At 42.0% G+C, this 19,015-nt stretch overlaps 1 protein-coding gene and 1 pseudogene across 1 annotated transcript in view; one reads left to right on the top strand and one right to left on the bottom strand.

Moving 5' to 3' along the window:
* Nucleotides 1–4,683: 4,683 nt before the first annotated feature.
* LOC141111733 (large ribosomal subunit protein uL30-like 1 pseudogene) lies at nucleotides 4,684–5,509 on the top strand (annotated as a pseudogene).
* A 2,467-nt stretch (nucleotides 5,510–7,976) lies between these two features.
* The window catches only part of LRP5 (LDL receptor related protein 5), a 252,078-nt gene continuing 241,039 nt past the window's right edge, over nucleotides 7,977–19,015 (bottom strand). The window contains exons 22-23 of the mRNA XM_073605289.1: nucleotides 15,225–15,322; nucleotides 7,977–13,605 (exon numbers count right to left, since the gene is read on the bottom strand). Of these exons, the coding sequence (XP_073461390.1) occupies nucleotides 13,344–13,605; nucleotides 15,225–15,322 (360 nt within the window). The 3' untranslated portion in view covers nucleotides 7,977–13,343. The remainder of the gene's footprint in view (nucleotides 13,606–15,224; nucleotides 15,323–19,015) is intronic.

The following is a 19,015-nucleotide window of genomic DNA, read 5'->3' as shown; positions in this document are numbered from 1 at the left end:
TCTTTGTTCTCACTTGCTGTCCATGATAAAATAGCAGAAGTGGTAACGCACGTGGTCAGAATAGCACCAGTTGCACAGCTCCCGATGTACACAGGATAATTTCTTTTGGCACGCTGACTTACAGCATCTCACAAAAGTGAGTACACCCCTCACATTTTTGAAAATATTTTATTATATCTTTTCAAGTGACAACACTGAAAAAATGACACTTTGCTACAATGTAAAGTAGGGAGTGTACAGCTTGTATAACAGTCTAAATTTGCTGTCCCCTCAAAATAACTCAACACACAGTCATTAATGTCTAAACCGCTGGCAACAAAAGTGAGTACATCCCTAATTTAAAATGTCCAAATTGGGCCCAAAGTGTCAATATTTTATGTGGCTCACCATTATTTTCCAGCACTGCCTTAACCCTCTTTGGCATGGAGTTCACTTGAGCTTCACAGGTTGCCAATGGAGTCCTCTTCCACTCCTCCATGACAACATCACAGAGCTGGTGGATGTTAGAGACCTTACGCTCCTCCACCTTCCATTTGAGGATTCCCCACAGATGCTCAATAGGGTGTAGGTCTGGAAACATGCTTGGCCAGTCCATCACCTTTACCCTCATCTTCTTTAACAAGGCAGTGGTCATCCTGGAGGTGTGTTTGGGGTCGTTATCATGTTGGAATACTGCCCTGGTGCCCAGTCTCTGAAGGGAGGGGAACATGCTCTGCTTCAGTATGTCACAGTATATGTTGGCATTCATGGTTTCTTTAATGAACAGTAGCTCCCCAGTGCTGGCAGCACTCATGCAGTCCCAGACCATGACACTCCCACCACCATGCTTGACTGCAGGCAAGACACACTTGTCTTTGTACTCCTCACCTGGTTGCAGCCACACATGCTTGACACCATCTAAACCAAATAAGTTTATCTTGGTCTCATCAGACCACAGGACATGGTTCCAGTAATCAATGTCCTTAGTCTGCTTGTCTTCAGGAAACTGTTTGTGGGCTTTCAGCCATGCAGACTAATTTGATACAGTGTTCGGCGTATGGTTTGAGCACTGACAGGCTGACACCCCCCCCCCCTTCAACTTCTGCAACAATTCTGGCAGCACTCATACATCTATTTCCCCAAAGACAACCTCTGGATATGATGCTGAGCACATGCACTCAACTTTTTCTGTTGACCAAGGCGAGGCCTGTTCTGAGTGGAACCTGTCCTGTTAAACCGCTGTATGGTCTTGGCCACCATGCTGCAGCTCAGTTTCAGGGTCTTGGCAATCTTCTTATAGCCTAGGCCATCTTTATGTAGAGCAACAATTCTTTTTTTTTCAGATACTCAAAGAGTTCTTTGTCATGAGGTGCCATGTTGAACTTCCAGCGACCAGTATGAGAGAGTGAGAGCGATAACACCAAATTTAACACACCAGCTCCCCATTCACACCTGAGACCTTGTAACACTAACGATTCCCCAGACACTGGGAGAGAAAATGGCTAATTGGGCCCAATTTGGACATTTTCACTTAGGGGTTTACTCATTTTGTTGCCAGTGGTTTAGACATTAATGGCTGTGTGTTGAGTTATTGTGAGGGGACAACAAATTTACACTGTTATACAAGCTGTACACTCACTACTTTACATTGTGGCAAAGTGTCATTTCTTCAGTGTTGTCACATGAAAAGATATAATAAAATATTTACAAAAATGTGAGGGGTGTACTCACTTTTGTGAGATACTGTATGAAGGTCGGTGCTCCCTGTGACTGTGTGTGTAGCTTCGTGCTGCCATCTGTTGGCGTGTTACAAAACTATCTGATACCACCTTGAAGAAGATCAGTTAAGTATGTCCTGTTTCTGGCATATCCTGCATAGTATTACAGTTTTGTATTCGAAAAACTAAAGCTGCAATGTGCATCTCTTTAACATTTGCATTTCCACTCCTGACGCTGGGGCTTTTATGCATAACCGAATTAAGGGACATTTCAACAACTTCAGGCACTCCTTCTGGGCTTGAAGAGACAGCCATTTCCTGCGGTAGCAGTACCTTTGCCATGTCCACTACTAAGCCTAAGTACTCTAAGCAGTGTGTTGGAACCAAGCTTGACTTCTGAAGGTTTAGTCCTCATGCACACAGGAGGTTAGAAAAAAATAAGCTACAAAGCCACTACCAACATCAGAAAAAAAACACACTTTTAGTAGCTTTTGGCATTGGCCTTAATGCGCGTTTAGCCACGTTAGCTTTTAGCAGCGTTTCTGTGCCTCTGTTCAAAATAAATGGTTCCCTATGAGAACTGTCTTAACTGATCCGACTTTCAGCCCATTAAAAAATGCCCCCCCCCAAAATCCATACCAGACCCTTATCCGAGCATGCAGCCTGGCAGGTCAGGAAAGGAGGTGGGAAGCAAGCCACACACCCTCAACATGGGGGCACTGCGCCCCTCCACCCCAAAGCACCTAGTGTCCATGCTGATGGGGACAAGGGCCTTCTCTCTACAACCCTGGGTGGTGGTTGTGGGAGTCTGCGAGCAAGGGAGCTTATCGGAATCTGGAAGGCTCCCACCCTACGTGAATGAGTATGGGGTACATTGTACCACTACTCATTTACCCAAAAAAGTATCACAAATAAATAAAAACAGTACACAGGTTTTTTTAGTCCTTTATTAAAGTAGCGCTGTGTCTTCTCCGCTCTCGGGGAGGCAGAAGAACCAGAGGAAGAAGACAGTGGAGGGAAAAGACATCAGCGGAGGAGGGAGAAGAACCAGGGGAAGAAGACATCATCAGAGAGTGGAGAAGATCTAAGGTAGAAGACATATTGGAGCTACTTTAATTAAAACTTTGTCAAAAACCTGTGTACTGTTTTTTATTTTTGATACTTTTTTGGGTGAATGAGTAGGAGTACAATGTAGTGGTGGGGGGCCAGGATCTGGGGCCCCCCTTCTTAAAGGGGGCTTCCATATTCCAATAAGCCCCCTGCCTGCAGACCCCCACAACCGTTGCCGAAGGGTAAAAGCAGCTGTAAAAACGCCCTGTGTGCATGGGGACTTAGCAAGTCAAACCTCTCCAGGACCTGTATCGGCTGTTTGACAATGTCAGCTTCTGAGCTGATTGCTCCCCGAGAAGCAGGCCATCCAGGTACCCCATAATTGGGATGGGTTGTGGGGAAGAGGCTCTTGTCCCCATCAACATGGGGGACAGGGTGCTTTGGGGTGGAGGGCACGTGGCCTGGTATGGCCCAGGAGGGGGAGAGGGCGCTCGCTTGTCCCCCACTTTCCTGACCTGCCGGGCTGCATGCTCGGATAAGGGTCTGGTATGGATTTTGATGTGCGGGTTCCCCTCAAAATCTATACCAGACCGAAGGGCCTGGTATGGTCTTGGGGGGGACCCCACGTCATTTTTTTCATTTTGGTGTGGGGTTCCCTTTCAAGATCCATATCAGACTCCAAGGGCCTGGTATGAATCTTGTGGGGCCCCCCACACCATTTTTTTTCATTTTGGCATGGGGGTCTCCTTAAAGATCCTCAGAGCACAAGTCGCACCACAAGTCGGATCATCATGATCCGACTTGGATGCAACTTCTATTAAAATCAATAGGCTCTCATAGGGGACCAATGATTTTGACATGTCAAAAAAAAAAAAAAAACACTTGGCGCGGCTTAACACTATCCAGCGTTAGACATTTTTACAGCTGTAAAGCCAGTTCTGGGTTTTCTTTTGCAGCTTGAAATTGCCTATACCACTTAGCTCCTAAAAGCCTGTGTGTGCATGAGGTCATAGAATAATATGGAGAGGCGTTTTTAAGCTGCAAAAAAAAAAAGTTTGACGCTAGTAAAAGCAGCTGTATGGGGACTTAACACTAAGTCAAACCTCTCCAGGACCAGTATTGGCTGTTTGACATTCAATGTCAGCTTCTGAGCTGATTGCTCCCTGAGAAGCAGGCCATCCAGGTACCCCATAATTGGGATACCCCTGGTTCTCAACAACCCCAGAACTGGAGCCAACACCTTGGTTAACACTGTGGAAGCTGTGGACAGGCTGAAAGGCAGTGCCACAAACTGATATCGGGGATCTTTCACTGCGAATCACAGAACCTGCTGATGAAGCTGGAAAATGGGGATGGGTAGGTAGGCATCTTTGATATCCACTGACACCAGGAAATCCAACTTGAACTTTCAAATTTGCTGTCTTCTTAAAGGGTAGGAAGGTGCTAAGAGTCTCCAAACAAGCGGTAACCAAAGGGCAGCCTCTCAATTTAGTTCTTGCAGAGAAGTTCCGCCGATCAACACTTAAGCCATTGGATACATGGCCAGACATGGTGCTCAACCTTGAAAGTTGCTGTACATAAACCTCCAAGGCATCCCTCAAGAAATTCAAGGCTCTGGGAAGGTCTTCCAAGATCTGCCAAATGGCAGGATCTTCAGGTATTGCTTCTCTGGAACAAAGAACACTTCACCCAGACATTAACAGTTTGGCAAACTCTCACTACAGGCTGCAGATCTATTCCTACCAGATAGAAGGACACCCCCAAAAGAGGGCCTTTAACCTGTTATTCGTGGCATATGCAAAGATCAGGGCCTCATTCACTGGGACCATCAGGATCTTATATAAGCAGGAAATAGCGAGATCAACAACCATTTATTAGCTCAATGGGGTACTGGTGAGCAAAACACTTTGGTGCTGAAAACACCTTTTCTGGCCCAAGATGGCTGACTGGAAGACGTGTTGTGTACTGAAGTGCGTGTGCGGCTTCCTGGTTTTCAGAATGGACAACATGGACGGGACAACATGGATGGGACAGAGCCCAGGAAGCTTCCACGAGTGCCACAAAATCTTTTGAAGAAATGGAAGAAGTATCAAGGACTGAAAGCAGCATAAGCCAAAAGAGCTATAGAAGAGAAGAGGAAGCTTCAGCCTGGAAAGCAAATAAAATGTAAATGACTAGAGACCTTTGTCCTGAACTCTAGAAGAAAAATGAGAGATGACTGTAGATTGCAGAGGATGGCTGTGTACCGGAAGAAAGTTCCCAGCTTGAAGAAACACAAACTTGCATTTGTTGTCCGAATTACAGACATTGAAGGAGTCAGCCAGCAAGTGATGCAAATCTTCAAAACTTTCCGCTTGGGCAAAATGTTCTCAGGGTCGTTTGTAAAGCGAACTGCAGAAATCTTGAAGATGTTACAGTTTATTGAGCCATATGTTGCATGGGGTTTCCCGAACCTAAAGTCTGTGCGTGAGCTTATCTTAAAACGTTTACAGGGAAAAGTAAATAGCAAAAAAGTTGCCCTTACAGACAATACTATGAGCCAAAAGGAGCTAGGAAAGTTTGGGATCATCTGTTTGGAAGATGTGATTCATGAATTGTACTCTGCAGGTGAACACTTTATGGAAGTCAATAAGTTCTTACACCCTTCCGTCCTGTCTATTGCTAGGCATGCAGGCATTAACAGAAAGGGCTATCCGTCCGAGGCGGGGGATCCTGGACATAGAGTAGATGCCATTAACGATCTGATTCAGAAGCCTTATTAAACCAAAGACTTGTGTTATGACTGGTGGATTACTGGAGGCTTTTCAGAAGAACAGCACAACATATGGACAATTATTGCCTTTTAATAACGTGATTTCAAAACTAGATACAGCTTGACACTAGTTGGCCAACTTTTGGCATGCCGCGATACTTGTCAAAACTGGACAAAACCATTCAGCTAAGGATCACGGAGACATGGAAAAGAAATGGACACTGGAAGCTATTTCCATTATTTCTCTGTAAATGCTTTTTACATAAAATAAAATGTAGGGTTAATGTTAAAAAAAAACACCTTTTCTAGGTGAGCCAATCGTCATCACTTCTTGTGATTGTTCACTGAAAAGAATGTTTGGCTGCCGCCAGGGACCCAAAACCAGTGCCTTTGAGATAAGAGCATTTCATTAGTGGTAACTTAAGGTTAATGCTTACCACATCTGCCAGGAAGCCCACTATTGTCTTCTATGACTGAGACAGTCCTGGATCCTGAGATCCCTCCTACACAGGGACGCCTAAGAGAAAGACTGCCACCAGCTCCAAAAGCCCCATGGCACTCACCAGACCTTGTAGCCAAACCACCAGCCCATACATTACCCATCATGGTGGGAGTACCCAGCAGGGCCCTCAGGGGTTTGGACACTCCCCACCCCACATCAGGATATCACAACATTGGACATGTAAAGAACACTGCCAGCAAAATCACCTAGTACATTGTATCAAGGGGATCAATGTCCGCAGGATCCAGTGCTGACTGGCAGTGTTACAGGCTCACCCCGTGGGGTCTGGGTACAGTCTGCTAGCTGTAGAGACTGTTCTGGGTAAAGCCCACCTCTGCCTCATTGGCCCATTTGAGGTGTTAGCAACAGGCCAGGATATATGGGAAATAAAACCCACAAGATCTTCAGAGAGACACGGGGAGGAATGTCAATCACCTAAGTACACTAGCTTAAAGTGTTACTAAACCCAGGATCCTACATTCACTATATCTGATCTCCCACAGTACACAAAACATGGGAATGCAAAAGTTTTACTAAATATAAATGGCAAAAATACCTTTTTTTCATCAGCAGTCTTGTGACTTCTATCAGTATCTGGTTTAAGCTTGTAGGATGAGTTTGAATTCTACTCTGGCTGTCCTTTGAGGCTGCAGGCCCCATTACCCCGTCTGGACAGTGCCCATTGGCCCCGTGCGGATCACATGCACTCCCCCAAGGAAAAAAAACAAAAACTCTCTAGCAATACACACCAAACTGAGCATGTGCAGCTTGTCCCCAATGCTTTGTTCTATCAGGATTTACAATGCAGAGGATTAACCCTTTAGGTTCCACAGTCAGTATAACAAGCATATTTACTGCATATACAGACTGATTTTACTATTGTGGGTTTAATAACATTTTAAATCTGAGGCTTAACTGAGCTAGGAAAGGTTGTGTCTGGGTGGGGATTCCTGCCTTTCTTTGGCTAGTGCCCATTCACCCAAAGGTAGCAAGTAGTCATGAATATCAAGTCCTGTGATGTAAGAGTCGAAAAGAACAGTTTTAAGAATTAGCAATTCATCTTAATTCTGAAAGAAGCTTGTGCCACCATAGGAAGCAGCTTCCTATGATGGCACACCAAGAACAGGAGGAGCCAGGATGGTTGGCGGGGGACATCAGAACAGTAGGATTGGGGCTGTTCTGTGCAATTCCTTTGCACAGAGCAGGTAAGTCATGTGTTATTTAAAAAAATTTAATTTACAATCACTAAGTTTGGTTGCCAAAGGTCTAATCTAATTTCAGACTTCAGCCACATGGCCGTTCTAGGTCAATGTCGTCATGAGCATCATCACCTCTTTGTATACGTGCAGCTGTAGGGAGGAGAAGCTCATTACTGGCCCAGTAATACAGCCAACTTTCACGTTCTGACTGGGCCCAAGTCTGTCCTAGGTAAAAGGGATGTGAACTCATATGACACAATTGTCTTTCTTGCCTTTAAGGCGGAGTTCCACCCAAAAATGAAACTTCCACTTTAAGTGTTGGCAACCCCCTGACAAGCTACATTTGGCATGTCATTTTTTTGGGGAAGGAGTGGGTACCCTGTTTTTACAGGCACCCAGCTGCAACTTCCTCCCCTGGCTCCGGAAGGAAGATCACCTCAACCCCCTCCCTGCAATCTTCTGGGACACGTCACAGGTCCCAGAAGATTGCCCGGCCATTCACAGTGCAGTACGTGCCCAGCTGTGAAGCCCACAGTTAGAATGTTGGCACCTCGAAAAGGAGCGAGGCTTCCTGCACCCGTATTACTGGACTGTGGGACAGGTGAGTGTCTAATTATTAAAAGTCAGCCGCTACACTTTTTGTAGCGGCTGACTTTTAAATGGGTGGAACTCCGCTTTAACTTTCTAATTCTCCAAGCTTTTTTTTTCAAATTCTTTATATGCATTGTGCACACAGCCATGTAACACAAACAAATAAAAATGCTCCAAACGTCAGGGCAACTAAAAAAATGTGTGTATGTAAAATGTTGTGTGTGAAATGTTTAACAGAACAAGTCCAATTGAATGCAATTAAACTGCCACAAGCTACAGTGTGACCTGGATAAATAACATTTTTCAGACAAGATAGTCGTTTAAAAAAAAAATTAACTCATAGCATAGACATTAGGAAGAAAAAAAACAAACTACAAATACCATGAAAATAACTCTTTATGGTGCATCTTTGTTAAATTGGAATTACTTTTTTTTTATTTACCAAAATAATTTATATTAACATGCATTAGTGAATTGTGCACAGTTCTCTTTATTAGCAGTTGCACTGCTTGAGAAATTCCACCTTAGTGGTGGAAAACAAACAAGAGCTACAATGCCAGCCTTTACAAACAGGTGCCATATATTAAAAGGCAAACTGATAGTAGTTTCATTGTAAAATGAATTCTGTATGATGCCTTCATTTCCTGTGAGCATATTGTACTGTAGGTTAAATATCAGGAATACCCTCTGCCTCATCAGAAAAAGTTAATTGCCTTACAGAACTCTGATACTTTCCTGTTTAACTGCCCTGGCCTGCAGTGTGCCAGGCAGCAGTTTGTTAAAAAATTGTGCAGGGTGCCTTCACTGTGCATGTTCATTGCCCTGCCCCAAAAAAATTACAGTGGAAGAAAGGTGTTACATACAGTGGGGCAAAAAAGTATTTAGTGAGCCACCAATTGTGCAAGTTCTCCCACTTAAAAAGATGAGAGAGGCCTGTAATTGTCATCATAGGTATACCTCAACTATGAGAGACAAAATGTGGAAACAAATCCAGACAATCACATTGTCTGATTTAGAAATAATTTATTTGCAAATTATGGTGGAAAATAAGTATTTTGTCAATATCAAAAGTTCATCTAAATACTTTGTTGGCAATGACAGAGGTCAAACGTTTTCTGTAAGTCTTCACAAGGTTGTCACACAGTGTTGCTGGTATGTTGGCCCATTCCTCCATGCAGATCTCCTCTAGAGCATTGATGTTTTGGGGCTGTCGCTGGGCAACACAGACTTTCAACTCCCTCCAAAGGTTTTCTATGGGGTTGAGATCTGGAGACTGGCTAGGCCACTCCAGGACCTTGAAATGCTTCTTACAAAAGCCACTCCTTCGTTGCCCGGGTGGTGTGTTTGGGATCATTGTCATGCTGAAAGACACAGCCACGTTTCATCTTCGAATGCTTTTGCTGATGGGAGGAGGTTTGCACTCAAAATCTCACGATACATGGCCCCATTCATTCTTTCATGTACACGGATCAGTTGTCCTGTTTCCTTTGCAGAGCAACAGCCCCAAAGCATGATGCTGCCACCCCCATGCTTCACAGTAGGTATGATGTTCTTTGGTTGCAACTCAGCATTCTCTCTCCTCCAAACATGAGTTGTATTTCTACCAAACAGTTCCACTTTGGTTTCATCTGACCATATGACATTCTCCCAATCCTCTTCTGGATCATCTAAATGCTCTCTAGCAAACCTCAAATGGGCCCGGACATGTACTGGCTTAAGCAGGGGGACATGTCTGGCACTGCAGGATCTGAGTCCCTGGCGGCGTAGTGTGTTACTGATGGTAGCCTTTGTTACGTTGGTCCCAGCTCTCTACAGGTCATTCACTAGGTCCCCCCGTGTGGTTCTGGGATTTTTGCTCACCGTTCTTGTGATCATTTTGACCCCATGGGGTGAGAACTTGCGTGAAGCCCCAGATCGAGGGAGATTATCAGTGGTTTTGTATGTCTTCCATTTTCTAATTACTGCTCTCACAGTTGATTTCTTCACACCAAGCTGCTTGCCGATTCAGTCTTTCCAGCCTGGTGCAGGTCTACAAATTTTGTTTCTGGTGTCCTTCGACAGCTCTTTGGTCTTCACCATAGTGGAGTTTGGAGTGTGACTGTTTGAGGTTGTGGACAGGTGTCTTTTATACTGATAACAAGTTCAAACAGGTGCCATTAACACAGGTAATGAGTGGAGGACAGAGGAGCCTCTTAAAGAAGAAGATACAGGTCTGTGAGAGCCAGAAATCTTGCTTGTTTGTAGGTGACCAAATACTTATTTCCTACCATAATTTGCAAATAAATTCTTTCAAAAATCAGACAATGTGATTGTCTGGATTTGATTTCACATTTTGTCTCTCATAGTTGAGGTATACCTATGATGACAATTACAGACCTCTCTCATCTTTTTAAGTGGGAGAACTTGCACAATTGGTGGCTGACTAAATACTTTTTTGCCCACTGTATCTTGATTCGTAAGTCAGTTCATTTTTTGATGAGGAAAGGACCTATACCTGTGTTTTTTTTTTTTACATTTACACTTAGAAAAGGTTCTGAAATGCTAAGCACCAAAGGAGCCAGATATTGAAATTCTGGAGAAAGTTTTTGAAAAGGGAAGCACAAAACTAAAAGGCCTTCATTCAGACTAGATTATTTTTGTACAAATGTGTTTTTATAGCTTAACAGAAAATCCAATACTCTCTCTCATGACTTACTTTTAAGAATAAAGATGTGCCCCTTTCTGCAACTTCAGGATATTGGTAGTGGGAGATTTAATTCTAGATACAAACTGCACAACCACCTTGTAGCAAAATTTAGCATTGCTGGATAAACATAACATATTGTGGCTCTAATCTCTTGCTTCAATCCACCAACTATAAAAAAGTATCGACTTGCCATATTATAATAAGTCCTGGCCTGACATGCAATTTCCATGAAAATTTAAATTCCTTTACATTCACAGGCAAGCAAGACCATGAGCAACATGCTGCATCATCCAAGTTACCTTCCTAAATAAATTTAAAAGAACACACCTACAACTTAAAGTTTTGTGGCTGTTATTTACCAGAGATTACCAATCACAAAACAGTAAGAAGGTGAGACCTTCTGTCAAAAGCAGAATGTCAAGGAAACCTATACTAATATCATGAGACAACTTAATTCAAAGAGAAATACAGTGGCAAACGTATATTTTAAAGCTGAAATCCACGTATATGAAATGCATATTTGGATATTTGATGCTGAGTTGAAATGCACATATTTCACAGAAAGAGAGATAGATTTGTGTGTGTTATCTGTCAAAGTAATTTCTTCCTCTGTTCAGTCAGTCTTATGATTCAGACATTCCTGCCAGAAGGTATAATCAAGTTGGTCTCTTCTCCACTGCAGTTAAAGCGGAGTTCCACCCAAAAATAGACAAATAACTGTCTAATACAGGTAATTGCTCCCACTTCCGACAATAGATTGCGCAGAATGTGCGGCGATCTATGCCATGTCCAGCCCCTCCTCCGTACCCCCGCTGTCTTCTGGGAGACACACAGGTTCCAGGAGACAGCAGGGACCAGTTATGACGTGCAACACGATTCGTGTATGCACAGTACGGAACCGCAAGGCTTTACTTCCCGATTCCCCTACTGAAGATGCCGGCGCCTGCACCCGGGAGCCGAGGGACAGGTCGGCTTTGGGTGAGGACATCGCGGGTGCCCTGGACAGGGAAGTGTCCTTATTTTAAAAGTCAGCAGCTGCAGTATTTGTAGCTGCTGACTTTTAATTTTTTTTTTGGGCGGAACTCCGCTTTAAGAGGTACAGATTAGTTATAAACCTGGCTCCTAGCCTGTTCTTTGGATTTTAATAAATATGTAACTGACATAAATGGTGTTTGATATTTTCTGGGAATTGAGCGTTAAACTATTCCTCAACTCTCATAGAAACCCAAGCATGCAGTAATGTAGAACTAAAATATCAGTTAGTAAAGAAAAAAGTTCATATTAAATTTAAAGCCGCAAGGAAAATCTGTGTATTAGCAGTTTGAAGGAAAAATTACCCTTATTTCTTTGAAAATGAGCCCACCTAAACCCATATGGTAATTGTAATTTTAAAACCTAAGTTTAGTTATTTAAAACAAATCAGAATACAGTTCTGTACTTACTTTGAACCCTGACCCCTGTGCTGGTGGCTGCTGTCTTAGTTGACATTCAAAGTCCTCTGCCCGCTCCCTATACCCCTGCAGCAGTAATCTTTTGGTGCTGTGGAGACCATTTCAGCCCCGGAAGGTTTCACCCCCTTCCGGACCAGAGCATTTTTTGCAATTTGGCACTGCGCTACTTTAACCGATAATTGCGTGTACCCAAACAAAACGTATGCCCTTTTTTCCCCACAAAAAGAGCTTTCTTTTGGTGGTATTTGATCACCTCTGCGGTCTTTATTTTTTGTGCTATAAACAAAAAAAGACCGACAATTTTGAAAAAAAAAACTATATTTTTTACTTTCTGCTAAAAAACCTATCCAATAAAAAATATAAAAAAATCTAATTTCTCCATCAATTTAGGCCAATATGTATTCTGCTACATGTTTTTTGTAAAGAAAATATCCCAATAAGAGTATATTGATTGGTGTGTGCAAAAGTCATTGCAACTACGAACTATGGGATATTTTTATTTTTACTAGTAATGGCGGTGGTCAGCAATTTTTAGAAGGACTGCGACATTGCGGCAGACAAATCTTGTCTATTTAAGACATCCAGAGCTCCTCATCATTAAATTGTCAGAACTGGCACACTAGGATCCTAAAATATCACAATACTTTTTAGGGGTAGCAGTTGGAGGTAGAGGTTGTTGGGTAAATATTTGCCTCTCAGATGCGATTGTACCTAAACTAGCAACTTGAAACAATTCTGCTAACGCACAATACAAAGTCAGATGAGGGAGTCTATAAGAGCAGTGGGGGCTGATCGGTAGACCAGGCTGCACTGCATACTCTTTTTGTCTCTGAGCAGCAAAGGCATGAAGCCATTCTTCTAGGAGTGGATCACCCATCTAAACATATGTTTTATGTAAAGTATAGTACATGGCAGAAGCTGTATGTGGCAGTTTTAGAATGTGAATGTGGTCTGTACCTAAGCAGGGCAACAGAACTGTCCAAGCAAAGCAAAAATTAATCTGGCTACAGATTTCTTACATAAAGGCATACAGAGAGACAAACTTGTCTTCATAATGTTAGTACAGTTTGTTTTCCAGCTTAGCACCAATAAAAAAAAGAAAACAGAAGTGTTTTTTTAAGTCTTCTGCAAAGAACATGTTGTGGGACATATTAGAAACATGGCACGTGGTACTTAAATTAAAAAAAAAATTATAAATACTTTTCCACTGTACAATTTTCACAATCCCTCCCAACCCCATCTGTATTCACATTTATTTTTTTATTGCTTGTATTTTTTCTTTTTTCTTATAAAAACATCAATCTGAATTATATTTAAGATCATAAAATATATATATATATATATTTATATATTTGTTCTTTTGTTCATTTTTTAAATATTTACAATGAATAGGGGCAGGTCTCTTCAATTTATGGTCATGAGGAGTCCGTACATGGTGAGGGTGGAGGTGGGTAGAGGTGAAAATAGCTTCTTTCTGTGGTTGGGGATGGAGGACAGCTTTCTTCGGCTGACATATATTGACTCCGCGGAGTCGGAGGAGGAGGGTACGGATCTGAATCAGAATTTAAGTCCATATAGTATTTATTAGATTTCCACCGGCTCGTAGTGTAGTCACTGTCACATACATCTGTACTGCACGGTGTCGTGGGAGGAACAATGCCTCGTATAAGGTAGGGCCTGCAACCAGACAGAAACATGTTCAGTCAAAAATACATCTGTTTTACTCCCTACTTGTAAAGTCAATGTCACCTCATTCCTAAGGCCTCTTTCAGACGAACGATCCGTTCAGGTCCGCCTGTCAGTTTTTTAGGCGGACCTGAGCGGATCCTCCATAGACATCTATGAAGCGTCGAATGTCAGCGGTGACATGTCCGCTGACATCCGACCCGGTCCGATCCGAAAAAGTGTAACGGAGGAAAAACCTACTTTTCCATCCGTTTTCAGATCAGAGCGGGTGACGACGGACTCTACGGTCCGTCGCCATCCGATCCCCCATAGGGGAGAGCGGCACTGTGACAGGTCCGTTGCTGCACACCTGTCATCTGCCTGCTCAGCGGGGATCCACGGAGCGATCCCCGCTGAGCAAGCGGATGTTCATGGGGCGGATCATCTCGGATCCGTCCTGTGTGAAGGAGCCCTAAGTCTATAAGAACAGTGGTGGATTTAATCACATAAGCAAACAATGGGTACTGCCAATACAGTTTCTTAAATCTAGAACATAAATATGCAACTATGGCTAGAACCTCTAAAACTCTTGGTACCACCAAATTTGGGGAACTGTAATGGAACATATGGCTTAATATACTGCCATAGTACTGCAGTGACCACCTTAGTTAATAATACAGCTCTTAGGATCACCATTAAATGACAGACTTCCTAAATATCATAATCAGAATTTAGCTTATTTGATTGAAACCACAAAAACTTATCAAACACAGACCATTGGGGCATGAGATGTGAACAGATTATTCCGCTGTGGAAAAAGAACAATCCCTGATCAACTGACCAAGGATTTCCACAATGTAAAAAAGCAAGTTGACCTGGATTGGTTAGAGTTATTAGAGCACCACATCCAAATTTAGGTTAGGAAAAACAAACAATAAACATCACGAGAGGAGAATTTCAAGGTGCTAGAATAACATATAAAATCTATTTGGTGAAATGTGGATGTAACAAAAAAAATATTAAAAAACAGATAAACATTAAAGTGGATCACAAATGATAAACCTTCATAAATGTAACCTCAAAATCTAACTGCTACAAATAATTGTAAGATGCTGTATCAGCAAGCATTCACAAAATTATACATTTTATAAAGATGTGTTTAAATTATTTTTTTTAGCATTATCTGTTTTTAATATTTTTTTGTGATAAAAATATTTTAAGCTATTTGGTGATCTGTAGATGAATGTTATTCTAGCACTTTGAAAGTCCACTCTCACAATGTTTATTGTTGGTTTCCACAATGCAATTGGGAATAATCCTTTCACAAGTCTTGCACCGAAGCTCAGTGCCTGTTAAGTTGTGGTTTTAATCACATATTGCAGCCTATCCGTGCTAAATGCGGTGGTTGCATTAGTTCTCCTTTTTCAGGATTTTTTCCCCAGTTATCTTCACCTTGTGATCACACCAGTAGCACGCTTCCGATCTTAGGGTGTCTCCACTCTGGATGCAGTAGCAACGGGGACACCTTTGGACAGCAGCATTGTCTTTCTCCCAATTTTCGAATTGGAAAAATGTGAAAATCTTAGAGAAAGTTTGTGAAAACCTTTATAAATTGGTGTAATATGTCTTACCTATAAGATCTAGTAGTGGAAGGACTGTTTGAGGAGTAAAATACTTCAGTATTGTACAATGACCGATCTGTAGCTGGTGATGGAGGTGGATTCAAGATCTGTAAAAAAAAAAGTAATTATTCTATTTATTACAATGAGCAATGTAATAAAGAAAAAAAAGAAAAGTGCTGCCTGTGGGGACCAGCTAAATACCAGTACTAATTTCTCTGATGAAAATTAGATTACAGTTTTAGAAGCAATACCTTAGGTTTTCTTTATCCCTGCTTTGATAACCATGAAAGGAACACAACACTTAACTTGCTTAAACTAGGTCTCAATTTGTTCATAAAAGTCTTCTCATAAGTCATCTTAAGTGAAACAATTTAATAGGGTTACACCGATACCACTTTTTTAAGACCAAGTACCAATACTTTTTTTTACGGGTACCGATACTTTTAATGTCATGTGATAGTGGCACTAATATGCAGCACTGATGGGCACTGATAGATAGCACTGATGAGGCATGGACTGTATCAGCAGTTTTTTTTATATATATATATATATATATTTATATATATATAAACAGACCCCTGACATCTCCCCCTTGAGACCGAAAAAGGGACTGAGGACAGAGATTCCCCAGTCCCTTTCGCTGCAGTCTCAGCTGCACTGAAGATGAATGGACAGGAGACAGAAGCTCCTGTTCATTGTAAACACAATCCAAGATCAGCTACAGGCATTTCAGGGGAAGTGACATCTAAATGGCATTGTCTAGGTTGGATTCCAGCTCCAAGTAAGTCACGGCACATTAAAGAATGTTGTTCTTGCAGCTAAATATTGGTATCCCTCTTGACCTCAAGGTGGCTAAAATTAGCACCAATGTTTTGGTGAACGCTTGTGGAACCATCGATAACCTCAATATCGATGGATACCAGAAAGTCCCTGCTGTAGGGACGCCATAACTGAATTGACGACTCCATCTTAAGCTTGCAGATCTTAACAAAAAATGTAACACTTTGAGATCCTAGACAGGCCCATACTCCACTTATTTGGTCACCATAAAGAGGTTTGAGCAGAATCATTTTAATCTTTCAGCAGGGGGAACTGGAATTACCAGCCCCTGGGCCAGGAGTCTGAATGTAAATCTATCAAAGACCAGGGCATACACTGTAGGTGAATAATTTCTGTGGGGGCGAGTGAAACTTGATTTGGGCATTCTGTACATGTAGATTGTTTGCAGGAACAGACTCCATATGTTCACTGCTGCCAGGCATAGACATGTGATGATACAATGCAAGTTTAAATGCATTTCCATTTTCTCATTTAGCTGTGACAGTACTAGTTATATTTTACATTGAATGATCTGATCATGATTTCACACAGCACAAATCATGGAACTGAACTGTGGAAAGAAATGTGAAGGCCTTTTATCTGCTTCCATGTGCCACGAATAATATATCAAGAAGTATTTCTCATATAGCTCACACAGCCTTGGAATTCTCCAGCTGTCCTATTGGCCACTCCTGTGTTTAGATGTTGTTATCAGTATCACTGGGTAGCAAGCTGGCTCCTTTGCACAAGTGAAATACCACCTAGTTCCACATTATCACCCAAACAGCTGGCAAAAGTAGTACAGCGATGTAAGAAAAGTTGCACTTTTGCAGTGTATCAAGAAATCTGACAATAAAACAGGGCTGATGATGATAGATTCAGCTGGCTTAAGAACTGGAGTGGATCAGGGTGATATAAAGCTGTCGGTCATGTGCGAATGTCACCAGAACCAGCTTTTTTTTATTTATTTATTTCAATTCTTTTTATGATTTAGTAAAAACAACATTTCACCTCCTTTACCCCCATAGGAAACCAGACTAGCTACCCTAGGCAGGTTGACTGATATTTCCTATAGCAAAAGGTTGCAGATCCCACACTATTTTAATGTCAGAAGTTGGCTCATCTCTACAATTAAGGAGCCACGTCTGTGAAAACAAAGTATTAAATAAGTGACAACCATTAAATAAACTTTAAAAAGCGTGAAAGGTCAATACCCTATAAGCTTCACAGAAGTCGAAACAAGTGTAATTAGGAAGATGATAAATGAAAAAAATCGCAGAAATATTATTGCTGTACTGTAGGGATTTGGCCGCTATGTAGAATGTGCTGGATTACAAGGGGGTTAAGTCCAGGGTGCTTGCCACCTCATGGACTTATCTCTTTAGTAAACCATTTGTTTCTTTAACTGAGCACCGGGAACATAGGTAGTGCTATACTTCTAGTGCTCTGAGACTATCTGGACTCAGCTACAGAGATGCATGCAGCCACTGTGCCCACTCCTTCCCTTCCTCCTGCCTAATCACAGAGCACAAATACTTCTGTGAATGACCAGCAGAAGGGGACGGGCATAGCCGACTCTGGAGGGAGTTTGCATGAGTGCCCCCATAGCAAGTGGCTTGCTATGGTGGGCACTTGGCGGGGGGAGGAGCACGAACAGGGTACCACAGAAACCATTGCACTGAGCAGGTAAGTGTAACATGTTTATTATTTTTATTAAATAAAATGTAATCCTTTAAAAATCAAAGTCTCCTTAACCCCCAACTATCTCTTCCTTTTACAGCCTATAAAACATGTACACTATTTAGTGGTTTCACTTTATATACGCTAGTTTATATAAGAATGGATGCTAGCACCTTAAATAAATAATATATTAAATTGTCAGACAAAAAATACAATTATCAGGAACATTTTATGCCATTAGAAAATTAGAATGCCATTACCTAACTGAATAATGTCATTATGAATGTAGTATACCCACTACCCATATGTGTTCGAGGGAAACTTAGAGTTTGCATAATATAAACTTTATTGAAATGTTATTTAAAATATTGAGCAAAGCAAATAAACAGCGTATAAGTGTTAATCCAGCTTTCAGATAACATTTCTAACATTTTTACAGTTATCTCCATTAAACAAGATCAAGTCTAATGGAACAACTAAATATTGTTTAAAAATGTGAAAAAGTTAGAAAAAATTAGAATCCCCCCCCCCTCCTGCTCATCGGCGTCATGCTTCGACGCCACATACAGTGGTGTCATAGACGTTGACTTAACGTCTTTTTTCCATCCTTAGCCACACACGGGATGGGTAAAGACCCACTGCTGATGTCTCCTCCACGTGCAGCTGGGAATCCCCTCCCCATCTCTCTTGTGCAGATTGGCCAATCAGGCATGACGTTGATGGAGCCCCTCCCTGGGAATGGGAGTATATAGTAGCCTTGGAGCAGACGATGGTTCATTTGCTTGACTTAATCACAAGGAAGCACACACTGATCCCACACACAGGTTACCCTTTTCGCTGCAAGATCAGCCACCCTCTTTTGGTATGTTTTTTTCTTCCCTCTACTTGGTTTTATTTCACATACACCCCCTCATGTAGTCCACTTGTGGGAACACATAGACAATTTGCCACACTATCTTTACACTTTTACACATTTAATGAATCCCTTTTTGACTAATTTTTTCTAGGAACACTATGCACTTTTCGTGCACACATAGTCTACTGGATCATGCTGTGACCACTGTGTTTGGCTCTGGGCGCTGTTCTCTGTCCTTGGAGGGTTCCTCCATCTGAACCCTGGGGGAGACATCATGCCTGTTACCCCCATCTTCCTTGGCGGATGCTGGACCTGGCCTTGGGGCTGTGTAGTAAGTATCCCAATCTATCTCCACCTTGTTGGGATATAATCCCTCTGTCCTCCCTTATTTTAAGGGCATTATCATTAACCCCTGTTCATTTCCTTCCCAGTATATTACTTCACA

Source organism: Aquarana catesbeiana, linkage group LG11 (assembly GCF_042186555.1).
Source record: "Aquarana catesbeiana isolate 2022-GZ linkage group LG11, ASM4218655v1, whole genome shotgun sequence".
In the NCBI taxonomy this organism is placed as follows: Eukaryota; Metazoa; Chordata; class Amphibia; order Anura; family Ranidae; genus Aquarana; species Aquarana catesbeiana.
Note: the sequence above shows the minus strand (reverse complement) of the source record. Positions and strands in the feature narration are given on the sequence as shown.